At 40.3% G+C, this 26,809-nt stretch overlaps 1 protein-coding gene across 2 annotated transcripts in view; it reads left to right on the top strand.

Annotated features, from left to right (window-relative positions):
* Nucleotides 1–26,573, top strand: part of LOC308119239 (polyprenol dehydrogenase) — a 43,884-nt gene extending 17,311 nt beyond the window's left edge. The window contains exons 3-7 of one of the 2 annotated variants that reach the window (XM_080479116.1): nt 7,833–7,901; nt 19,626–19,727; nt 20,109–20,316; nt 22,173–22,380; nt 25,172–26,573. In XM_080479116.1, the coding sequence (XP_080335242.1) occupies nt 7,833–7,901; nt 19,626–19,727; nt 20,109–20,316; nt 22,173–22,380; nt 25,172–25,351 (767 nt within the window). In that variant the 3' untranslated portion in view covers nt 25,352–26,573. The remainder of the gene's footprint in view (nt 1–7,832; nt 7,902–19,625; nt 19,728–20,108; nt 20,317–22,172; nt 22,381–25,171) is intronic. The other variant, XM_080479115.1, reaches the window with a different exon arrangement.
* The last annotated feature ends 236 nt before the right edge of the window (nt 26,574–26,809 follow it).

Raw genomic sequence — 26,809 nt, 5'->3', positions numbered from 1 at the left:
ATCAGAGTCGATGTAGCTCAAATTCTAATATTTCAGTATCTGTCCAGGAGGAATGTCCCCTTTGGACAGTGCACCAAGTTGGTGCTACTTGCTGTCAACAATGGCGAAAAGCCCTCGGAGTCTTTCCTTGTCGCTTACTCTCAGATCAATTCTTTGGCCATTGGAAAGCCCTCGGAGGTAACACTGGCATCTGGAGTATCTCCTCTAGCCGGGTTTCTGTTAAAAATATCCTCCATGGTACCAGGAGTGCTTGACAAAAATAGAGAAAATAAAAACAAGATTAAAAAAAAAACATTTTAAAGCTGTATTTGAAATTTAAAAAAACAAACAGCTATTGATTACACACATACTGCACACAGAGAAATTCCTGAAATTTACTACAAAATAAAAACCTGTACCATTATGTGTATTCTGATGCACTGGCATGAGAGAAAAGAATAGAGCACATTTTAGCGAGGAAACTATTTTCTTAGATAAGTCAAGATGTTTTCATGATGTCGCACTCACATCACACATTCAGCACTATTGAAAGTAAGTGCGTGTGTGTGCAGGGCATACTAGGAAAAAAAAAATAAAAATCAATTTGTCAAAGCCCTTAGAATGTGCACAGATGTGGCGGTGATGGCACAATAACCTCGCAGCATCACACATAATAGTGAGAATGTCTCAATCACTGCCATACAGACATGCATTAGTTTTTAAATGACTCTGCGGCGGCTACGCAGGGAGAAATGAAAGCTCTTGTGTCTGGAGGAGGAAGTGTTGTCAGTGTGTTAAGCTGAATCACCGTCTAACAGATTGTCAATCACCAGCGTTATGGTACCCAATATCCCCGTTGTCACTGCTGTCCTAAAAGCACGAGGATGATAAGTCCAGCTCAGCTCACGGGCGAGGAGGCTGGGATATTGGCCCTGCTAATGACAAGATGCCGAGCTCTTGATAACAGCACATCTTCACTATGAGATAAAATGCGTCTTAGAGAAAACAACAGTAAGGTTGAGTAGTAGCAGTCGTTGCTAAGGCATCAGTCAGTCAGACGTTCAGATTGGTGCAGACATCACAAAGGTTTGTTTCCATCTTTTTACATACAGTATGTATCATGGCTCTGTGAGAAGATTCAAAATCCTATCTGAGCTCTTCTGGCATTCAAAGTCTCACATCAAACTGGATGTCAATTTCACATTAATTTTACAAGAAGCTTTTTTATTTTTTTTTGCTGAATAAGCTTTTCTAAGTCCCCCAGCAAGCTCAGTTGGTAGAGCATGAGAGTCACAATCTCAGGGTAGTGGGTTCGTGTCCCACGCCGGGCGCCACCTTCCCGTGGGCTCACCACCTGGTTCTTAAATGGTGCATTGTGATCTGGGTGACAGTGCTCAGACTGTCACCCCCGCGACCCGGAAACGGATAAGCGGAAGAAAATGAATGAATGAATAAGCTTTTCTATTTTCCCACTAATTATTAAGTAACATGAGCTGTGACAATATAATTGATATGCAGCAACAGAAATGAGTGATTTGTATTTTGTTCTATATCTGTGTGCAAAATGCAACATGTTGTTCAACATGTGCTAAAACAAGCAAGGTCATTTATTTTAATTATGAGATTAAAGGTTTTTGACATTAGTGACATATTTAAGACATGACCAGTTTACTCATATAACACTACCCCGATGCAAGATAACGCCTAATACTTTATATGCACTTCAAATAAGTAGAAATACCACATTGAAAGAACAATAACATATTGTAAAAGTAGTAATTCAAAGAAAACGTAAGAATAGCATGTCTTTGTGAAGGCAGCCTTTAAAAGTAAAAACCCCAAAAAAATTTGACAAAGCAGATTAGATTGGTGTGATGTTGAACTTTCAGAATAGCAATGATCGACATGACTACATTATGTGTGCTGTATATAAGTAATCTCTGAAATGAAACTCCAGATTTCTTCTTCTGCTCTCCTTGAAGCATCATCTCGCAGCAGCTCCCCGTGGGGATGTCCTATCTCGTTCTATACGCTCAGAGCCACTTGCCTAAATACGTTCATCACTCCACCTTTGATGTCCTCCTCCTTAATGCTGCACAGCTCAAGTCTTCATCTTTGATTAACTGCAGCCCCTTCACACACTTGAGTGTTCGGTTGACGCTTTTGACACGAGGCTGTGAAGAAAGCTCCTCTATAGGCCTGTTTCTTAGCAAAGCATTACGATTTATTGTAATACCCGTGCTTCATCTTATGGACACAAAGATTGCTTTAAGTAGTCTAAATGTGGTGGCCTTACACTGTTGCCTTCGGGCAAAGACATTCTTCTGGCTCTAATAGACAAGGCGGTGTGTTCACAAAGGTTTATTGCAAAGGAGTATTATATTCATCAAAGTTGCAATTAAGAGATCTCCTTTTGGTGTTTCTTCCTGATATACACTGAGATACAACAAATATTGAGTTTCTACTTGATGACCCGAGGAGCCACGGGAAGAAATGATTTGGATGATTCTTAAGGTGAGTGCATCTCCCGAGACGGTTGAAAAATAGTGAAGACACAAGATTGATTTGACAGGTTTTGGGCTAAGAGTGTAAATGGCGTAACTGATGATGGAAGAATTAATGAAGTCAAAGAACGTATGGACGAACGGCTCAAGGAACAGCGGCTTGAAGGAGGAGAAGAAACCTTTATTTGTCAAATATACAACAACACAGCTAAACGTGGTAACCCGTCTCTCAGAAATAATGGGATGTTAAGTCGGAACTTTTTGAGTTAAAGTGCCGATGACCACATTGACATCTTTAGTTTAGCTTCCTTTAACCCTGTTCCGTCTTACCCCGTGGCTGCAGACGGCATTTGGCATTTCTACGTCTCAAAACCATGACTCCTCGATCTTTTCTTATACCGAGAAAATTCAAAAGCTACCAGAAAGCAGAGAAATAAAGCTTTTCACCCGATTCTGAATCCATACAGTGGCCCCCAGGGCTTCCTCGCTGTGTCACACATTTGTTACACGAGCTTCCCTTTACTGTCAGAAATACAGCGTAATACTGAATAACTGCCACAAATCAAGAGTTCATGTTAAATCTTAGAAAAGGCATTGGACACATTCACTCATTGCTTGTTTCCTTGGCAGTTCTATAGTCATAAAATCCAAATAAGTGCAGTCGCTCTTAGAAAATAAACAGGTTGATGTGACTCTTGCACGGGCACACATACTGATATCTATACTGAATTGATATGCCATGCAGAATTCGTACCCCTTAGCCTTTCTGCAGCCCACAACTATCCATAAAATCTATATAAATTCACTCAGATAGTTACTTAAATATGCTGCACGTTCCCCTCAAAGTCATGAGCAGATCCATATTTGTGGGTAGGATGTCTTTAATATGCACTAGTAAGATAATCTAACATTCATGAATGCTCTTTCTTCTCTCCAGATATTCACAATTATCATTCATGGCAGAAAATCTATGTCTTTGAGGTGTCTTTCCTTTCTTTCTGCATATTATATACATTGATTTTGATAAATGGTTGAAGAATTAAAAGTAACAACCTCATCATCAGCAGAAACTGCAATCATTGTTGCTCATGATATTTACATCAGCATCTTCATGGCATAACAGCCCCAGGTGTTTATGTTCACATCAGTGTTACTACTTAGAAGGACAGTAGCAATCCTTCAAAATAATGTGGCAGCTGACCCTTATGTCCTATACCATCTGCTTAAATGTCCACTCCCTGTGGGCTTTATGTAATGTCCTCTGTAAGTCTTTACTCTGACAAGACCTGAGTTTTGTCCTTTTCATTTGTACTCTCTTGTTTGATTGAAGTCATTTGAGTATCTCCAAACATCAATTCATTTAAAACATTTTACATAGCTTGTATGCTTTTTATCTGTAGTATGTCTAAGATGCCATAGCACTGCGATTTGTTTTTATGGAACTAAGCTTCCGGGGTGAGGCCACGTTTGAAATTCCATTCACGAGTTTTGAAAACTTTCAAGAAAACTGCTTTTATTCATTCAGCACGTATACTGCAGAGTCAATGTCAGGTTCTCCTTGGAGATGGTTTGAGCTGAACATAAATGAGATGTGAGCTGTGTATGATCACACACACAGAATGAATCACACAAGGGCCGGTTTAAGTGTCTATTGTAGTATTAGTTAATCCTTTGTGTACTGAAGCGATCCCACAGCTGATGACTCTGTCTCTATTTCAGATACGCCAACTTCTTCAGATAATTCATGAAGTGAGAATATTTATGGTGAAGTGGATCCCTCTCTGATAATGGATTGGATGCATATTTCAGGTGGAGTGGAAGCGTAGTGCTTGTGTGAGGAGACTTTCCGCACCGCCAAATATGAGAATCAGACTTTAAGGAGGTGCACTTGTGCGTACAGTGGGGATTTTTTTTTTGATCAAACAGGTTTTGAATTGTGGTGATTTCTAAGTTTATTTCACAATAAATTAGCTTTGCTGCTTGGGACAGATTTTTACTGCCTGCATGATGATAAGTAGGCTCAGAAAGAGAGGGGACCATAAACACAGAGCACTGTTCCTCTGAGGTTCAACCAAGTGCAGTTATGTTGACGGAGCACAACCAAAACCTGTGCTCGCTACACCCAAAGACGCTGCACTTAAGTGCTCCATGAATGGATGAACCCTGACTGACCAAGATATTGTATGTTTTATTTATTCATTTGTCCCCTCGGCAGAGTTGTTTCTTTCTCTCCCATCGAACCTCTCTAAAATGTATGAGATTAATAATAAACCGAAGGTGTCAGTGTAAGCTCGAGTGGTCTGTTAGGACTTACTCTGTGTCACGCTCAATTTATTCATTTGTTACGCCGCAGCAAGATTATTTCAGTAAATTAATTAGGTTACATTTTCATCCCCAAGCCCAAAATATTTAGTAGGCAAACCATTTCCTCCGGGCATATTTTTAATCAGTGACTATTTTAATGAAGAGCTTTGTGCACTTATGCGGAGACGTGTATTTAATGACATACAGTGTTCTCTGTGAGTTTGGGTAAATGATCACAGGAAATGGTCATGCAGCAGCTCGATGGGTTAATAAGTCCATTTGTGTGAGGTGTGTGTGTCCTGCCGCTGCTGTTGTGTGACCTTTGTGACATGTCGCCGAGAGGAGCCGCATCCTTCAGCCCTGCCTGAACCGAGGTGCATCAGGGTAAACGATGCCATGCCCTTGAAAAGGCCAGTGTGATAATCCAAGATTAGTGTGTCTGTATGTGTGCACAGAGTAAATGGGAATGCACATGTAGGTTACTTGTGTGTGTGTGTGTGTGTGTGTGGGGGGGGGGGGGGAATCAGTGTTTGTGTGGGTGTCTGCTCCTGCAGCAGATGTGCCAGGTTGCAGCACATTCAGGCATTTCATAAATTTTGAGGGAGCTCATGTTCTATTGTTTTGTTGGCCAATATTTTCTCAATCGACTGCTCCCTCAGGTGACTCTTTTCTAGACAGTGGGAGTTTAAAGCCTGGTTATTGCATACACAAGTATTTTTCTTTTACAGATTTTCCTCCTTTGTTTTAAAATAAGTCTTTTTTTTTTCACAATGGTTCTGTTATGAAAAGGCTCCTGTCCAGAAGAAGCCACAAAAACACTGATCGCCACCTGGATTTCAATGTGCAGCAGCAATGTCCCAGACACGCAAATGCTTTCTTGCCATTCTTCAGCATCAACTACTGCTTGTGACAGACATATGACATCTGTCGCAATGATGCTGAGACCAGTGACTGTTATTGTGCCTTTTCTTAGTAAATGTAAGTGGCGTCCAACACATCACACCCAATAACACCTTACGAAAGACTGACAGCAAAGGAGAAGTAGCAATGTAAGCCATGATGAGATTTTCTACAATAAATAAAAGCAACAAAGGTGACGCTGACTGCAGTTTATGGACTCGGCTCGTGCCATCTGATCATATTTTGAGAAATTATTTGATTTGATTGAATTATTTTCCTTTAGTGCTGGTTGAGTGGTGCATTTGCAAAATGATTTGCAAAACCTTTACTGCCCATGTAACCCCTATACACCAGGCACCGCTGCTCCACTAGGATTGTCGTCTATTGACACGATGCTTAAGTTTCCATCAGAAGCATCTTGGCATTTTTTGCTCCAGAACCATGTCTTAGTTTTAACAGACATCAAGTGGTGCAGCCAGGCAGTAAATACAAACACAAAAGCGGATTGTATATTTCTTCTAATCTCAATGTTTTGTTTTTCACTTCCTTTATTAAACTTTCGCTAGTGGCAACAGGCCTGAAGTCAGAGGACCAAAGCACAGTTGGACAGTGGAGCTTTATTTCAGTGAAGTGTGCAGTGATGCCAGCATCGTGTAAATTAACTGCATCCAATGAGACAAAAGTATTTTGTACTGATTGGAATAAATATAATTGCATTGTTGAGTGCTCATATCAGTACTATGGAAAAGTCGGATTGTTGCGTCCCTACTTTGCTTCTCAATTCAGAAAATAGTATCCGTATCTTATTATGTCACGATGTGAAAGCCTATTTAACACCAGTTTTTGCCAAGTACTCCATGGTTTTAGTTAGTTTAATAACATATCTTTAAAATACGTTATCCAGTGGTTTTTTTTTTTTACTTTATATGTTCTTCTTGCTGAGGACACGGGGAAAGTAAAGTGTTTCGTGTCATTTTGCATCATATCGTATCACATATTATCAAGTTACATTTAAACAAACAAGATCATGTATTTTCTCTCCACATTTTAACACCGTCGCTGTTTTCAATAGACTTAAAGGCCTGTTTAAAGTTGAATGAAAGTGCTAACCACACATAAGAAAATGTTTTTGTAATGTTAGTATTGTATGTGTAATATCAATGTGTGTCTGTATCTTTGTGTTTGTCAATGCCCGCATGTGTGTACTCATGTACACAACTGTCAGTCCCTCGAAGCTGATGGCCCCAGTTTTTTTTTTGCTACTAATGTTAAAAAAACACTGATTTTGCTACAATTTTCTTTTTAAACAACAAATATTCTGCTTTTGCTGTTATTTGTTTGAATAAATCGCATCAGAGAAAAATGAGTCAGGGCAAAAACATGAATTTATTTGACTTATTATACCTGAAATTAGTTGTGCAATCACGCACAATAGTAAAAAAGCTGACTGCTCATCACCTAAAAAAACACAGTTCAAATGTTTCAGTTTTTTTTTTTATTTGTTTGAAGCAACAACACATTTTAGGGGCTTTATTTTTCACGTTTACTGACAATTTGTTATATTCAAAAGGAACTTTTTCTTCATTGTGGAGCTTCAGTCATTTGGTGTTATTAAAACTGAGCCGATAAAGCAAAGTTCCAATCCTGTAAAAGCCTTTAGGCACAATTCGATGACGCTTTAAATAAAGTTGCATTTTCAATTATTCAAGATCAATCAGGTCATGTGGAAAAATATGGAGATTCACATAAATTATAGTTGAAGAACTGATGTCACGGAAAAAATCTCCTCCCGGTTAGGACTTGTTATTTTACTTACATTGAAATATTGTGTGTATAAATTCTGTTTCTTGTCAGGAAATGTGATTTTTAGTTGTCATTTGCGGCTTAATGTATATTAACATCTCGTCTTTACAAGTCTGCTTTTACAAGAACGTGTATTTTATCCATTTGTTTGTAGAGGTTCTTGAAGTTCTGAATGATTCGTAGAGTGAATTGTGTATTTTTTCTCAAGGGAACCCTTCTAGTGAATATGTTTTTTTACGATGAAAGAATGCAGGACTGACAAAAAGTCTGTATTATTTCATAAAAGCCTCAAAGGCCTTGTCAGATAAGGTATTCATCTCTGCGTGTCTCCTTCTCTTTGAGGTGGGCGGGATGAGCAGGAGGGCCTTGCAGCCGTCAGAAAGATCTGTGAACAGTGCAAAGAGGCCAAAGGTAAGATAGAACACAAACATTCGACACACTCTTGTCCACACAGACGCATAAATGTTTGTGTGCAAGTGTACTTGTTTTAGGATGCCCGTGTTTGAAGATAAAGGGCCGAGCAGCAGCCGTCTGTCCCTCGGGCTTGTTTTTGCAGTCTTTACTGAGCACACACACACACATAATTGCACACTTACAGGTACACACACACACACACACACACACACACACACACACACACACACACACACACACACACACACACACACACACACACACACACACACACACACACACACACACACACACACACACACACACACACACAAAGACAAGCATGGAGCTCCTGCGCTGGATATACAGTGTCAGGAGTGTTGGTGATGCATCATGAGGAGGAGGAGGAAAAAAGGAAAAAGGAGTGAGGGGGAAAAAATGATGAACACCATACCATTAGCAAGATTCTCTTTATCCTTTAAAGGGTCACAGGGGGGCTGTAGGGGGGGTTACATTATCAACAGTCTTCCAGTCCATTACTGACAATCATTTATGCTCATGTGCACTCTCAGGTAACTCTGAATCATAATGCATCATTTGGGCTGTAAGAGGATGGAAAAAGATAAACAAACATTTTAGGCAGGTAGAACATGGGAACTCCACACAGACTAGACAGCCAGAGAGATAAAATCCATACAATCCAAGCCAACACTGCAAACAACTACACCGCTGCCATAATGACAAATAAAACTTGAGATACGATAGGGAAGGATATAGGGGCGACGTGGCCACGCTTGACAAATGAAAAAATGGAGGAAAATAACAGGGAAAATATGGGAGGAGGTGGAAGAAGAAAGGAATGACGAAGAAGGTGATGGGCTGAGAGCAGACAGATGATAGCAAAGATTTATCACTCCATGGACTAAAGCTTACAGGGTTCTCTGTAACTGATGGTGAGGAATTGAATCGGCTGACCTTCACCGCACCATAAATCCACCATGGTGTCATGACTAAAAAGCAGCATAAGTTATTCTTCTGTGAGCAAAATTGCATGAAGGTCTTGTCAACACCTGCTGTCTGCCACAAACCTATTTAAAGGTTCATAATCATGCAAACAAACATGACTTTTAACTTAATTCATGTCTGAAAATTCACATTGAACAGTAAAATCTCTCTCTCTCGCTCTCGCTCTCTCTCGCACTCAAATATTGTCTGAGTTGGACAATTTGTCCAAACAACAGACAAATATTGACTACCAAAACTAACATCAGCAATGTTTAATTGTGCAGTTCTGTGAAGTGTACTGAATAAATCATCGATTACAAGGCGTGTATTGGGTGAGAAAGCTTGTGGTTCAGATCGCATCACAGTGTAGAGCTGGATTATTTTTTCAATGAATGAAAGCACACTGGGTTGTGTCTGAAATCAGAATATCGGTATCAGGTTTTATTTAGAGAAAAGGGTTTTTGAGTTTTGATTTCCAACAGTACGTGAATCCTTATTAGATCATCTGAGAGCATCCCGGGAGGTGACAGCCTATGTAAACTTCAGTGAGTTATTGCTCAACTGTGCCATCTCCTTTCTGCAAATGAGCCCTTATGGATCATTAATCACCACGCAGGAGAAGGCCTGTTGGAAATGGGAAGTGTTAGCATGATGTATAAACTCTCAGTCGTGACTGTACGTTCTCTGAGATCATCATTTTAGGGAGTTGCTGGCAGTTAGGAAGAAAGCTGGACTTGCTGTGGAGAGCAGCACAGCAGAAGGCTGGCTGACTGGGTCCCTGCTTGTGTGTAAGTGGCTGTCAGGTACAGAGACAGCGGCCATGTAGCTGGTGTCATTGAAGTCGATTTCCCTGGACGGGGCCGTGGTGGAATTGATTACTTCTTTTGTAATTGGCAGGCACTGAGGCATAGGGGACAAGGGGGTGTCTGTAGCCAGATGCTTGTGCACTGAATGAGAATGTGTTGATGTGTGTGCGTTTGTGCGTGCCTGCGTGCGCGTGTGAAAGAGTGTGTTTGAAAGAGACAGTAATGGATTCTCATTAGTATGTGCGGCATGAGCTTTAAACATCTCTGTCCAAATGCCCTTTGGCATCCTTCCCAGTGTGTGTGTATTTGTCGGTTATGAGAAAGCGGAGACAGCTCATAATATACACGTCGGGGGTCCGCGAACTGCGGCCTTGGATGAACAATTGTTGATGTCCCTTTGGGGATTTCAAGGTGTCACCGCTCACAAAGAATTTAATTCCACCACAAAATACCAACATATATTTAATAGAAGTTCACTGGAGTCGCTTTGAACACTTTTAAACAGTGTGAAAGTCTTCCCAACCTGTATTCAGGTTTCACAATTCTTTCTTTCATTCCTCTTGGATAAACTTAAAACTTAGCCTCCTTAGCTATGTCAGCTATTTGTATAGATGTCAGGGGTTCAGATGGTTTTGTAGAAGACCAAAGTAGCTGCGTGTTTCTTTCTATATCTCATCACTTTGACATGTTTTTTGATAAAAGTCCTTATTTGCATTCTTGCTGGGTTTTTGCACCACTTGGAACATCAACTATGTCCAAGTTATCCTGGTAGCCATGTTATGTTATCTACATGTGAAATTAACTATACAAGCATCTCTTCCTCTTTATATAAAAATGACATATGAAGACACTTTGACCGAGTCAGGCGAAGTGATATAAAAAATCTTTTACCAAAAAAATCCTCAACTATTCTTTCAAGTATGTTAATTCAGAATTCAAGTACCAGACTTGTTTTTTTTAACATGCGGAAAATTCATTTTCTATGTTTAAAGTTCAAAGTTCGATTTTCTATGGGTTTGCACTATTATAAACAATTATTCTTGGAATATTTTCACAGAAAAAGCACAATTGCTTAATTAAGGGGCTGACATTGGAGCCAGTCCCAGCTGACTGTGGGCAAATGAAAGGTACCTCCTGGACAGGTCACCAGTTCAAAACAGGTCAAACACAGAGAGCCAGACAAGCACACACACTCACATTCACACATTGTCATCAATTAGCCTCAATCACACGTTTCTGGACTGTGGTAGTAAACCCACATAAGCCCGGGTAGACCATCTCCACAACATCTTCATACTGGATAGTTATTAGAAAAAGAGAACTTTCTTTTACTTTCTTTTAAGTCCAGTGGCTTCATAGCTACAGGGGTCTGTTTGGACATTTTCATGAGTCTGTCCAGTTTTATCTGATATGAACTAATTGGTAAAAGGATTTTTGCAGACTTCAAGCAGTGGTGGTCCAGTGTTCACCCACCGTGGTCTCCATTTTGCCATACTCATTAAATATCCATTTGACCACCTTCCATACTGCTTAATCCTGTGCAGGGTCATGGGTCATTGGAGCCAATCCCAGTTTACTATGGGTGAGGGTAGGATACACCCCGGAGAGGTCGGCAGTCCATCACAGGGTAAACACACAGAGACAGACAACCACACACTAATACACCCAAGGGAAACTTGGTGTCACCAGTTAACCTCACATCATGGTTTTGGGCCATGGGAGGAAACCAGAGTAACAGGAGGAATTCCACAGACACACTAGGAGAACATGCAAACTTCACACAGAAAGGCCCTGGCAGGTCTTTGAACCTGGGCTTTTTCGCTGTGAAGCGAAAGTGCAAACCACTCCTCCATCGTGCAACCAGCATTACGCATATTAAAGAATAATCAAGTATATGTGGGGCGGCTGTGGCTCGGTTGGTAGAGCAGGTCATCTCTTAGTCAGAAAGTTGCAAGTTCAATTCTCCATTTGTGTGTTTAGTCTGCGTTTGACTCTATTAAATGGTCAATAAGACGTATTGTCCTTTAGAAAACCTTGAGTGAAGTCCTCCAGAGAAAATGCTAATGACTTTGAACTGCAAATGGATGCTAGTAAATGAAACTTTGAGCATTTTACTTTAATTTATGAGCATGTGCACCCTCACACACACGCGCAGATAAAGGGTATTTCTGCATTTCTGCTACAGGCGTCTCTGTCTGTCCACTAACTTTAGTCACGGTGCACTTGAAAGCAGCACATTGTGCCTCAAACCATAGGCCGAGATTAACAGTGTGAAGCAAGACGACCTGTGTGTGTGTGTGTGTGTGTGTGTGTGTGCGTGTGTGTGTGTGTGTGTCTGCTTAATGCACATTAATTTTTTTCTCAGCTTAGGTAACCCAGCTGCTCCCCTCTAACAATTTTTTTTTATTGCAGCTAAGCTCTTTGACTCCAAACAAAATATAAGTGTAACAGAACACATTTAGAAATCTGACCTTGGTGAAGTGTATGTTTCTACCTCTGTGTGAGCGTTTGATCTAAGACTTTTGAATCACATGTGCATAATTTCGAAGCATCTGCACATGTTTTTTTTTTTTTTTTTTGGTTTTGCTGTGTTTGAGACAGAATTAAGATGTGTACCTGTCCCTACTTGGGACAGTAACATCCCATTCTCACTACAAATTTGCGTTGGCTGGGGCACAAGCCAACCTTCTCTCTCCTACATCAGCTGAATAAAACCGTCTGTGAAGGAGCTAAGACTGGCACGCTGCCCAGACCTAATATTCTTGAGTTTCACTGTGTTTATCGGGCTGCTCAAATGAAACTATTTATATGTCCTTGTCTGTGTCTCATAAGGGACCGTTTCAAAGAGCCCAGTTCATTCATCTGTGTGTATTTTTACTCTTTGTTCTGATAGCATTGTTGACGGGGAGAGTTAGTGCATGAGAAAGAGGAGCGTCTGATTTGACACTGACTTTATACAGTGGACAATTAAATTCCATGCATGGGAGCGATACATAGATCTCCGACCTGTCAGCAAGTAAAAGACAAATGTAATGTTTTCTAGCAGCACATTTTAATATTACATTCAGGTGTAATCCAGCTTAATCACATAATCATATCTCCTGTACACATGCAGGGCACAAGATGCACGTCAAAGCTCGATGGAAAAGAGGGAGTTATGGCAGGACAAGGAAAGAGTTATTAATACTGTTTTGTGTTAATCTGTTACTCCATTAAAGTCCCCATAAATGAAACGTACATGTCTTACCATTTGTGCATTAAAAAGCAACCACTTCAAAGAGCCTAGCAGGTATCTAACAAAATCTGAACAGATGATCACGCCACGGTTGTGTAGAATATTTGCTTGTATTGTTGAATAGGCAAAGGATTACCATGCACAGGTTCATTTTGATTTATTATAGAAAAACACAATGCCTTAAACAATCAGGACAACCAATCACGCTTTAATTTTACCCTAATGTTTTAGTATCCCATTAATGTTAAACCTGCAGCCATGAGCATGGGCATCCAAGCCCTGGCCTTTAAACAACACAATTGTCGACATTCAGAGTTTAAGAAAAACAAAAACAAATAATGAACATGTCTTTGTTATGTTAACATATGCAAAACAATTTATTGATTAAATCATCTACAAAAATCCATTGTTTCATGTATTAAATACTGAGGTCCAATTAAATTGCGATAAATTGCAATTATTCAATTACAAAGCCCCTAATTAATTAGATAAAGTTTTTTTAACGGAGTCCAGCTGCTGATATGGAGTGTTGAGCCATTTGTTGAGCTATTTGCTCACTTCTTGATTACCCCCGACATTATGGCTCTGTGCTGCCTATGTCACATTTTCAAACTCCACAAACCATCAACAATTAACTTCACGAGAATCACCTGAGCTCCTGAGAAGAACCATTAATATTCACACGTTTCTACATCTGCAACAGCCATCAGAAATCAGTTATCAATTACACTGAAAACCGGTGGATCAGAAACCCCTGCTCTGTCACACCTCTGACATGCTTTACATTTTACAAGAGACGTCACACGCCTCCCTGTTAGATTTACAATTATTATTTTGCCTGCACTTGCTTTATTGATTTGTGTGTTTGAGGTGGATACATCACAGACTTGCTGTTCTTGTTATCACTCTGATGATAGACACATTTATTTAAGGTACTTTATTCACCCACACTGTCGTCTTGATCCAACAGTCAATTGCCATCAATGTATTGGCCATCTGTTCTCTATGTAGCCTGGTTGTCCTTTGACGTGCACCAGGCTTTTATATTTTCTCAGTAGACGGTTTGCCGGCTCTGTGCGCTGATGTGGCAGGAACCATTTATAATCACATTTAGTGTTCAAAAATTCAGACTCAATTGTGTAGCGCCTGCTTTTCCATCCGCGTGGGAAACAAACATCAACTAGTTGGGATGCAGAGACGGAGCTATTTTTATATCAGAGGGAATAAAAAAAAAAAAAAAAAGAGGAAATGGAGGTGATGGTTCACAAGCTCTGAAGCGTTGTTAGAAATGGCTACTCTTCCATGAAAGTGCTCTTTGACTTCTGCCCCCCTCAAAACTTCACAGTTCATACATGCGACGTGGGGCATTCAAGTGTCTTTTATTTGGAAGGAACAGCAAAAAGCACACATTTGAAAATCTGTTTTGCAGGAGGTTGTCAAAAATGGGCCTTTTTGTCAAACAATAAGCACGTTATCGTACGTGCATTGCGTCAAAGTCATACTGTGCGAAGTGGCACAGAGGCACGGACACGGCTTCCCGGTTCACCATCTTTATTGAAGAACGAACACCGAAACCAAAACACCCACACGCCACTGAGACCCACGCTGCACCGCTGGCCTCCAGGCCCCGCGGTCCTCTGCAGCATGTCTTCCTGCTCTGTGTGTGTTTGCAGTGCGCCCCTTTCACAGGGAGGAGGTGATTATCCCCTGACGAGCTTCAGGTGGCTCCAATCACCTTCCTCCCACAGATATCATTCACCCCGAACCATTCCAACTGCAGACATATTGGCCTCTTGTAGCAGAACAAAAAGCTCTGGTGTAAATAATGGAAATTATTGATTTCTTGTTTCAACAAATGTTGCAGCAAACCTTGACAGTGAATAAATGTAATTAGGCTTTTGCTCATTGTAGTTTTGATGTTGTTCTCCTAATATCACAAGTCAAACCTGAGCCTGTGTCCCTTTGAGTCTTCTCTGGCAATTTTTTTGTGCTAAAAATTGTTTTTTGACAGCGGATCAACCTTTTTCACATTTTTTTCTTAAATGACCCTGAGTTATTATGATATTAATAATATGACAGTTTTTTGAATTTTGACCCACTAACCCACTGAATTATTAGGAAGCTTTCCGGTGTCTTTAAAGTGAAAATGAAATATTTGTATAACAGTGTTTCCAACCTTCTTTGGCCTGTGACAACTAAAAAGCCGTGTCTGATTGGGGTCTTCCCTTAAAGGTTTAGACGCCTGTGAGTTCTTTGCAATTCCAGTAAAGAATCACCTGAAAACTTTTCAGAGGGTATAAATTGTCTGTCCTTTTCCTTCATGTGAAACTGTTAAACGTCTGATGATTCATCTTGCACTCCAGGGAGTTTATTGATTCTGCATGCGATTGAAAAGCGTACGCAGCTTTACGGTCGTCTCCTCTTCACCTACAGCAGTGCCAGCTTCTCACGTCGGCTAAACCATGAAGATGTAACAAAACATAACAAAAATTCACATGATTTGCTGCTGAAGGTGTGCATCAAATCTGGGATAAATCTTCTTTACCTTTATAGAACTCAGTGATCACAGTGGACGTTGTTGAAGTAAATAAACAATTCAAACCACCAGTAGGTGCAGTCCCACTAGAATGTGATGGAAAACTATTACAATACTTAGAAGTCAGTGAAAAATACAATTGAGACTAGTTTAGATGTGATTAAATATATTGAAAAGCATTGTACTACAGAGATCAAACATATTTTACCTCCTGTATTTTGAAAACTGTCAATTGGGTCAACTTATCTAGCAGAACTGCTACGTGTTTTAAGTACTACTGTCCTGCAATGCATGTCTAAAGAAGGAAATACTAACAAAAGTGTAAGTCTCTAGCATACTGTATTCAGGTGCAACATATTCTATTACCCTCTTAAAGTCTTAACCCTAACAAAAAATTTAAGCAAATTTGCAAATTTCGCACGTCCAATTTAGTGAGAAGCTGCGTTATCTTCCCATACCGTTTTGGATCACAGTGTCTGCAGGTAAACAATATCAAATTGGCTCGCATCATTACCAGCAGCAGCCGTGATTCTGTGCAGGTTTATATATATATATATATATATATATATATATATATATATATATATATATATATATATATATATATATATATATATATAAATACTTAAGTTGGATGGGGTCATGTATTGGTGGTTTTGCGAGAGGACATTTCTTTATTTCTCCCCCTGCAGTCTTAAAACTGCTGCATGGTAGTTAAGGGACGACTAGTGCATGAATGATATAGTAATTAATTAAACCAACTAAGATTTCTCACAAGGGGGCTGACGTTAAATCGTTCAGCCGACCAATTGTGTGCATCCCTACTCTTAATACAGTACTAATGTATGTACGTATGTATTGCATATACTGAATTGTGAGGGAATAAATAAAACGAGTATTTAGTGTGGAGCTGTTCTACATTCTTCAAACTTGTATATGCTGAACTGTGATTTCAAAAGCCTGGCAATGAAAGGATACACTGCTTATAAACAGCATGCATGTTTCTGTAAATGTACTATATTTTCTTTTGTTAGCTTTAAGAGACAAAACCTCAAACGCTGTGTTGAACTATTGATTCAAGGAGGCTGAGGCTTATAAAAGAAGATCCTGGGGTCCAGACCCTCACCTGATCAATGACATTTCATTCCCAGTGGGCTTTCTTGATACGACTGCCTCTTTTGAAAAGGCTCAGTCTCAAAGGGGTCAATTCAAGTAGACAGGGGAGGACTGACATGCATAGCAGGGGGATGCATGCACGCACGCACACACACACACTGACACACACACACTTTTGTCGTTACATACGTAGCCCACTTGTACCGCCCCAAGTGAGACAAATTTGTGCTCACGGTCATGCAGATGAACAGTCTTTGTCTTTAGTTTTTCCCCTCTTTTTTCTCTTGCACACAATCAGCCGGAGGTGAGTGGCATGGCTGGGAGATAAGGCTGTTATCAGACCTTCATCAGGGACAGCTGCACTCTCATCTATCGCAGCAGATTTTTTTTTTCCTCTCTCTCTATCACTTCCATCAACTCTCCTTTGCGCTGCTCCCGCTAAGTCCTCCTCCTGTCTTTGTCCATTATATTTAGCCCTCGACAATCTTACCTGAGTTACCCAGAGGAATGGTCTTTTATGTTGTTGAGGTCCAAACACGTCGTCTTTTCGTTAAATAGCGACACATTTGTGTTAGTCCACCTTCACAGCAGCCGGCAGTCCAAGTAGGAATTCTTAAATGTGCCAAAGTTCACAAGAAACCATGAATCTTTACACATTCATACATGATGCGTGCCCTATTTCAATAGCAGTGTGAGACTTCCATTTGGATTACAGCCTTTATTTTTACAGTACTATTTAAAAAAAGTTTGAGTCATAATAGTCTGGATGGACAATCTCCTTTTGAAAAAAAAAAAAATTTAATCTGCAAACATAAAACAATTGCATATTTGTCTCATGACATACACATTTTTTCTCTTGAAATAAACCCCAGACAGTCAACAGACTGAAGTGAAACTGTTGAGTAGCAACATGTTGTCTATAAATTGTCTTCTGTGGTTTTGTTTGACTTGCTATTTACAATAATTGTGTGACTGTAAACTGAAGGAGTTTTGTTCAGCATTTCTCATTTAACATTAATCAACATTAAAGATTAAAATGATTGGCTGTCTTAAACTTCTTTTGGTGAAAAGCTATTTCAATTGACTGCATGACATGAACTGACTTGCCGAATGTGGAAAGGTTGTTTGAGTGAAGCGGGTATTCTTATGTATGAAATAGTTGCCTAACAAAACAGGGAGAACATTTATTATTTGTTCCAAATACAAAACACTGTTGATGAGATTGGGTGGCTTAAAGACTTCAAGATTGGCTGTCAGATGGTCCCCCATGGCCTTGGTGGCTGTGGTGACGACAGTCAGATACTGGATGGTCATGTTGAGTTCATGTTTACATGAATGAGGTTGGAGCCAATCCCATCTGTCTTAGGTAGGAGACAAGGGACACCTGCGATGAGGACCCAGTGCATTTGAAGACCAGTAGAGGTCATAATGCAACACCGAGACCCAGAATATCAGAAGACGGCACTACCTGTAGCCGCAAGATCGATGATGCAGCAGCGACGAGAGTTGGATCTCTCATTGAACGACAGAATAGCGTGGGTCGTTCAGTGGTAGAAGTCTTGCCTGCCATGTGGGATATGATTTGAATAAAAAAGTAAAGAAGATGGACCAATGAGATCATACTGCCCTGCATGAGACTGTAAACTAAAGAGTTTAACATGTGCGATTTAGAGTAACATACTGTACATGTCATGAAACTACAGGGGAGTTTGTGAATACCCTGTTTAAGCAACTCATTCAGGCTCAAGGAGGACAGCAAACTACTTAGAAAGTAGTGTAATACCAATCAAGGTCTTCTTGCCGTGTGGCGACAGTCCTAAGTTATCTACAGTTTCAAAGGCAGCTGTGTTTCAAAAAGAATATCCCCACAGTCTCACCTTTTATCGTTATAAAATTAAAAGTTCTGCTTCACTCATGCCTCAGAGTTTCTTTGAAGACTTTTCCAAATCGTCTTACGAGAAGCTGAGAGTTTTCTATGAAATTTGTTTCAAATGAACAGCTCGTCATCAAGCTCTGCAGTAGTCTGATACCAACACTCTCATTTTAATCATGAGTCTTGTGAAATGTGCAGGGCTGTGAGCCCTCAGGACCGGAGCTGAAGGACACTGCTGCAGAGAGTACTTTTACATCAAGTGAAACTGTGACAGTGCTCCTCGGCACTGGTTTGATTCCTCTGTGTCTTTTTATTTTTATTTTTAATTTGTTGTCGTTTTAGGTCATACTGCCGTCGTTCCTTATCCCTGAAGTACTAATATCAGTGAACATATTGAATAGTTAATCAGAAAACAAGAGTGGTCGTATTTCACTTTCCTCAAGATGTCAAGTTCTAAAATGCATCCATGCGTGTTCAAGCCTGAATCAGATCCAAAAACAGCATCAGCAGCCTGCACCATTTTAGCAACAAAGACAGCAGAACAGACAGCTGTTTGTGAGCATGCTCAAATGTTGGAGAGGGGAAGTGGAAGCAGGAAAACCTTTGTGTTCGCTTACTTCTTCTCGTGTCCATTTTTAGCAGGCTTTTCCACAGCTTTGAATTTTTTGTGCATTTAAAAAAAAAAATAAAAAAAAAGCAACTGATTTCAGATCTCAATAACAGAAATTTCCAAAGTGCGAGATTTGTCCTTTTTATGATCCAAGAATACTTTTAAGGAAACATATTCACATGATGTCTGCAGGGCTTTTAAACCAAATTGCTGTTCGGCTGACTACTCCGAAGCCATTTCTCTGCGCATGCGCACACGTGGAGTCACTTTCACGCTCTGATGATCGCAGCTCCTGGGCATTGATCTCTAACCTGTGTCTTATCATACATTAGACCTGATATAACAATGTGTTAAGCCTTGATGGAGCTCAGAAAGAGGCATTAGGTTTGCACAGTGCTGCCAGTATTGTAGTGGAAGAACCCACCGAGGCTGTTATGAGACGATTAATACACTCTTTGATGTCTTACCGGCAAAACGGTTATCGGGAATAATCCGTTTACGATGACGCTAACGTGTGTGTGCCTCTGTATATGTGTGTCTTTCTGTGTGTGTCCATTCTAGTGGAGTTCGAAAAACTGGACCTTGCAAGTTTGCAGTCGGTCCGTGACTTTGCCCAGAGCTTCAACGATCGGGACCTGCCACTAAATATTCTGGTTAATAATGGTGAGTAATGTAACTGTCATGTTCTGGTAATGTGCAGGCATTTGGAGTACAGTATATATATATGTAAAGCAGTTTATCAAGTGCTCAGTGGGTAAAGTAAAAATCCCCTGCACAGCAGTGTAATTTATGTGCTGTCACCTGACTGAATTCAAAAGGATTTAAAGCATTAAACTGAGCTTCACACCCCACCGAGAAATCTTTTGCCTACACACATATATTTCAAGTTACCTCTTCACTGAAACCGTCATGTTCCACATGTGTTCAGCTGAACTATAAAATGGATGTTAATTTACGCCAGTGATGATTTAAGTGCTCATAGTCACAGTTTGAGCACTACATTGTCTGAATGGTTTATTTTTGCCTGTTTTTGGTGACGTCCAGCTGGTGTGATGTTAGTGGCTGAGGGGCGCACTGTGGAGGGATTTGAGCAGCATTTTGGTGTGAACTACCTGGGACACTTTTTGTTGACCTGGCTACTCCTGGATAAACTGAAGGATTCTGGGAAACGGGATTCTTGCTCCCGAGTGATCAACGTGTCGTCGTCAGCCCATTGCATCGGGGAGATCAGATTAAATGACTTGAATAGCTGGTAGGTGCACACGTATGCAAACAAAGGCACACTATGTACATATTGCTTGTTGCATGTGAACAGTGAACATTAACGATTACCGTTACACTTTTATGCTATCAGGTTAAGATACGTTATTATTTTCATATAATTTTCAGCAGTCACAATAATTTCTAATGATGCCTGCCTGAGCTGGACCGTTTACAGTGAGATAGAACACAATTTTTTTAATTTAATTTTAGTGCCGTCTTGTCATGGTTTGGTTCCAAACCCGGGATTTAGGGCTTTTTTAGTGGCTTTCCCTACTCTTGAGATTGTCAAAACAAGATTTGCACTTGTTAAAGAAACATTTAATAGACTATAGAGCAGACCGACTGCAGTATAACACCATACCTCTTTAAATTTAGTGCAAATTTAATATATCCTCCTTTAATTTGACTGAATTCTGGGTTTTCCAGTTAAAGCACATATAGTTTCATTGCAAACAATCTACATTCTTTAACTATAAATAAAAAAAACAGGAGTAGTTTTGCTCCTGGCTTTTAGCTGTTTTATAGTCTTGCTATTTATTTTTCTTCTTCTAATATTTAAAACCTCAATCGAAGGCAGAATTTTTTCACACCAACCCCGCTATCTAAATGTCTGTGTAACTGCACTTATAACATTCTGTGTGTAATCTGCACCTGAATGCCTCCGAGTGTCGACACTTTGGTGTTTCGTACTATGGAAAAAGAGGAACATTATAAAACTTCGACATCACACACCGATACATAAACTGTTTAGTATGCCAGGCTTCACCAGTGATTTTTTTTTCATTTTGTAATCCAACAATTTTGCAAGAGAGGTCTGACGTTGCAGACAGTATAGTGTGATGATCTCGTCATCACACTGACTTCAACAACGAAATGAAATGAAAACCAGGCTGTTACAATCCAACAATAGTTGTGCCAGATTATTTTATTGATTAAACGCAGGAACTGTGAAATGACCAAAGCTTTCAGTTCATTGTGATTTACCCTCATTTATATACCAGGAATATAAATCAGCAGGGTTATCACACCATCTCTGTGTCTCTATGATCAATTAGACCTACACACTATTTTTTTCTTTCAGAAGAAACTTTTCAAACTTTGTCATGACTTATAATTGTACCCGGTACGAGTCCAACTATCCGTGTATCTGTTATCTGTACTTGCACCGTGTAACACATTGTCTTTGCTTGCTGCTGAAGTACAGATATTTTCCTTTCTTCTCAAACTTCCTCCAGCTCATCCCAAAGCAACCAATTTGTGATATACACATTTCTTCAAGCGGAAATGTTAATATAATCTTAACCTTCTGCTTCCATTCAATTTAATCTCTAAGCTTTAATCCAGCTTTTACAGCCTGATCTTTCCTGCTCTAATGCCTGCAGTGCTGATACAAGGCCCTGGTGGTGTGATACCGAACAGTTGCACATATCTCAAAGCACTCTCGCTGACTTCAGACTTACTGGCAAACTCAACAACTCTGTAGAAAATGCAGAGTAATGGCACTCATAGCATTACTTTCTGTCTTCATATTGTTAGCGGAAGTGTAAAAAATGTGTTTTATGATTTTGTTTAATAAACGTCCTTCTTTTGCACGTCTTGATCCAACCAAGGGTTCCAACCAGTTTACCATGAGCAAGTTTGGAGTCATCAGTCAACCATGTTTTTTTATTTGTATTATTCAAACAGTGAGAGGAACTCAAAGTCGCCTAAGAAAACCCGCACACACAGTGTGCTTACCCCTACTCCACTGTGTGCCCCACCTTGTACCACCTTCAAAAACCTCCAGCAAAAAGAAATCCTGATGATTTTTGATGATATGTTTATTTGTGTTCTGTCCCTGCACAGCGAAAGCTATTCCGCTCACGCTGCTTATTGTCAAAGTAAGCTGGCCCAGCTGTTGTTCAGTTCCCACCTCCACCAGGAGATGCAGCATGGAGGTTTCCCTGTGAGCTCAAGCACTGTGGATCCCGGCATGGTGAACACGACTCTCTATCGCCACGTCTGGACGCCCCTCCGCCTGGCACAAAGCGTCATCGCTCGCATTCTTTTCCGGGTAAAACTCTCACAGTTGTCACTCAGTAAACTCACATCATGTAAGCTTAGCATGCAGATATGATGTATAATGTTAGTAAACAGTCCACATCAGAATACGCTTCAGAATCTTTCTCCATGAGGGAAGGGATTTTAATTTTGATTTTGAAATTTGCAACCATAACCCTTAAAAAACAAGGGGGAGATACAGCTCTGCCAGACACCGTATAAAGCAATGCACTAATTGTGTAAAACCAAAGTGATGCAACATAATAAATCAAATAGGAAAACCTCTGCAAAAAAAATATATAAGTAAATGTTACATGATCTAAACACAACTCTGCTATAATCAAATTACCGAATACGAAACCAACAAATAAAACTCCACATTATGATAAAAAAAGAGGGTATCATTTTCAAGCTGAAGCCAGAAAGTCAGCTAGTTTAAGAGGCTACTTTTACTTTCTGCATGATTTTTGACTTATTATACTTGTATTTGACGGTATTTTGTCTCCACTCCTTCAGCTAAGTTAAATGAATGTATCATTACAGTAAAATGTTTGAGGACATGAAGGTTATTATCTTTCCAACTTTAAATGTTTCCTCAATCCTCGTACTGCGGTTTATCCTGCTTTTGTCCTTGTGATGTTCTTGTTCATCGAATGACTGGAATATTAATGACTACAAGGTAAAAAAAAACAACAAAAAAAACGTTGGATCTTGGTGTATTTTTGGAAGGTCTGTTAAGTACTTGCAAACAGCTTTTCAGCAAAACAAAGCTGATAGCTTTATTAGGATCTGATCAGCTGCCTCTGTATTTCTGAGAGGAATCTTATTGTGAAATCATTTGTCCTTCAGACAGCAATAAAACCCAGCACTAAAACCTTGAAGTCACTCTTTGTTAAATACAGACCAGGGAAAGACAACATCGACTATAGCTATGTAAAACACCAGTGACAGCGAGGAAATAGACGTTTTTAAGAAATCTCTGTCCTGCATTTTGTCTGCTAGTAGACCCAACCCAGACCAACTCTTAAACGTTGACTTAAAAGTCAATAAAGTCTGTTCGGATTGATCAAACCTTCAGAAAGTTTAGATTTTAAAACTTTATGTAGTGGGCCAGAAATCTGTTTGATGTGCACAAATCAAGTTTTCTCATTACAAACAAAAGCATACGTAAGCTCTTGGGTGAAAACTTCATGAAACATAAACCCAGCAGTCTGCATGCTTTTCCCTCCTGGAAATAAACTACTGTTATTGCACATTGAAGGCGCTACAGTTTCCTGAAACAACCAACTCAGCAGCAGGCACTGTTCAGGATTTTATTCTCGGAGCTTACAGAGCCTCCACTTCCCTGCAAACGGAAGTGCCACCAACAGTCAAGCCCGCCTGTTCACTTTGTGTTAATTTTAAAGCCTCTTCTGCATAGCTTAAGGCGCTGACCGCAGGCTGCTCTTAATGTCCCTGGGATTTAATGGAAGGAGACGTGTGTGTTGGTTTGAGCCCTTAACTGCAATTGTCACAAGCCTCTGCCTGTAAGCGTGACCTTTGGGATGGTTCTGCCCCACATAGGCAAAACACATTAATCACACAAACTTGTGCATTTCATCATTAGCACATCTACAACACACTGTGATTCTCACATGTTTCAACGACTAACCTCATCCACTACATTTATGCGCATGCAGAGCCATGGATCAGACAGTAAGAGGAAACAGAACAAAAGAACATTTAATCCTTTATCATAAAACATTATGAAGAGAAGCGAGCAAACATAAGTAATGAAACGGGTTAAAAATTATAGTCATATGCTGTCTAGCTATAACACATAATAAATAGTTGCTGTTGTGCATTTGTTTTCAACGATTATTGCAAGTTTGTGTGTGTCTGGGTGTGTGTGTGTTTATATATGCATTGAGGGTATACATTGTTTTATTTTTTTGTTTTTGTCAAGCATTTGTGAAGCTTGGCGATGTCTTGCTTTATTTTCTAAATTTAAAATAAGGAAGATACAAGCATTCAAAATCCCATCAAACTATTATGTGAAAATAACTTCACAAAAAACAAAAGAAAATGTGTCAATCCTGCAGCTTTGTGAGAAACGTAGAGATTGCAGTAACTTCAGTACAACAGATGAGTCATATTGCTAAACAAACTAATTGTGTTTTTCTCCATACAAAACTCAGAAGTTACTTTTTTTCTTTTCTGAAACTGCCTCATCAGTGAGCCAAGCCGCCAAATTAATAAAGAAAGTTGAATTAGCATATCTTCACAAAAGATATATATATTTTTTTAAATGTTGCTTTCAAGTAAAAATAGTAATTGAGTCATTTATAAAAACGATAAAATTCATGATGTGGAATCCTGTGCAGTATCACGACGTGTGCGCGCGCACACACACACACGTATCGTGATTCACGCGAGTTTGCGAGTGTACAGTTGACGCTCGCGGGATGTGATCTGCTCACTGCTTGGAAACCTGCTACTGGTCTCACAGCTGACACTGAGATCATTGTTAAGATGCATCCGCAGCAACGCTCACACATGCACACGCTTACACATACAGGGGCACTTACCCCGAGCCTCCGTTTCACTGACGCTAACGCGGAGTGACATCGGCTATACTCTTGCATCCGCACACACACACACACACCGACACATTGTTGTTGTTCGGGTAACTTGTTGTTGGTGTTGTCGTCCTGCAGCCATTCCAATTCTTTCTCATGTTTATGTATTTTTGGTATACAGTTACTTTTTTTCCTAAATTTAGGTGTGCGTCTGTGTGTGTCTGCGTGTGTGGGTGTTTTCCCCAGACTCCTGCAGAGGGTGCTGCCACTGTGCTGTCGGCTGCTCTCCTGGCAGCCCCGGAGGGGGACGACGGAGGAGGCTACTGGGCCAACGGCCACAAAGAGTGGACCACACCACTGACTTTTGACCCCCAACTACAACTGAGCCTATGGGAAGTCAGCCTCCAGTTGCTGGGCCTGCAGTAGCCGAAGGATGCCCAGGAGGACTAAATCCATTTGAAGACTCCGGATAGAGACCCTAAACGTGGGCCCACCAGCTACTCTCTCCTTCCCTTCCTGTTTTCTTTCCTCAGTCCATACCTCTCATCAAGGCGTTTGTTGCAATTTATGTTGACGGTGTTACAATACACCGCTGGGCTGTGATTGGTGTTTTGAAGAGCGAAGACCTCTTTTCCTTTCTATCCAGACCGGCCAAACAAGGGCTACAGGGGATGGAAGACTTAGTTTTTGTTATTTTTTCACTGTGAGCTACCCAACATATACGCACGCACACACTCAGACCCACTAATGTAACAGCAATATAGAAATTTGCTGTCACAGACAACATAAGTTCTGATTAGTACCCTTCAGTCGAACGTCAAATAACAATAAAAGTCAAACACACATTACAAGATGAAGTAGATTCTTCATTTATAGGAAACAAAATGTTTAATCAGAGGTGCATTAACATCAGTCTGTAATTGCACATATCCCACTCTGCCTTGCTGCCAGAAGTCCAACGTTAAATGCAGTAATTCACTGTCCACAATTTCTAATCGAGCGGTTCTGCCATACACATAATCTAGAGAAACAGTAAAATGTATGCCTCCTCCAAAAGGATTTTGACATAATGAAATTGGATTCAAACTAACATGTTGGTCGAAACCCCAAGCAGCCACGAACATGCACACATTCAAACACAGTGATCTGATCCAACTCGCCTCGCTGTGGTGAGGGGAAATGTGATGTCTTCAGCTTTCATTGACACATCACAGTGATTTCTCAGATGGTCTCGCCATCCCGTCTGTTTTACTGGGAGCGCTTTGTTGAGTTTTTTTTTATTTATTTATTTATTTTTTAATGCGCTTTTACCAGTCACTGCTGAGTCATCGTGCTGATCAGAGCCGAGCAATGAGCTAAACGGAACATTCAGCCGTCCTCAGAGATGCAGAGAAAAAAAACGTTAATTCCTCTTTCTCTCTGTCTCTGCTGCGCAGCGACTCGACAAAAGACAGACTGATTGGAGGATTTGGTAGGACACAAAAAAAAAACAGGGGATCCCATAGAAAAGTGGGCCTGAATTCTGAATAATTCCTCCTGCAGCCTGAGAGCGATCCAACATTTGGTTTTGTTGTTGGGAATTTACCTGCTGTTGTTGTTTTCTGCACCCAGGATTCCACAATGGTCCTGGTTGCCTTTGTCTGCTCTGAAACAAAAAGGGAAAGACGGGGAACCAACCTCCACGTCATACTGCCACCGTTTTCCTTTGTGATCTGTGTTAATCGCTTTTACCGTGTCGTTGATACCCGTGCGCTTCCATGCACATGAGTTAGGAATTAACTCATATAGAGAACCAGATTGGTCTTGATGGATTGCACAACAATAGGTAGTCCTGCAGGAACAGCGAGGAGAAGGAGAAACAGGGAGAGCGAGAAAGCACTTTTC

Source organism: Lipophrys pholis (assembly GCF_963383615.2).
Source record: "Lipophrys pholis genome assembly, chromosome: 13".
Taxonomy (NCBI): domain Eukaryota; kingdom Metazoa; phylum Chordata; class Actinopteri; order Blenniiformes; family Blenniidae; genus Lipophrys; species Lipophrys pholis.
Note: the sequence above shows the minus strand (reverse complement) of the source record. Positions and strands in the feature narration are given on the sequence as shown.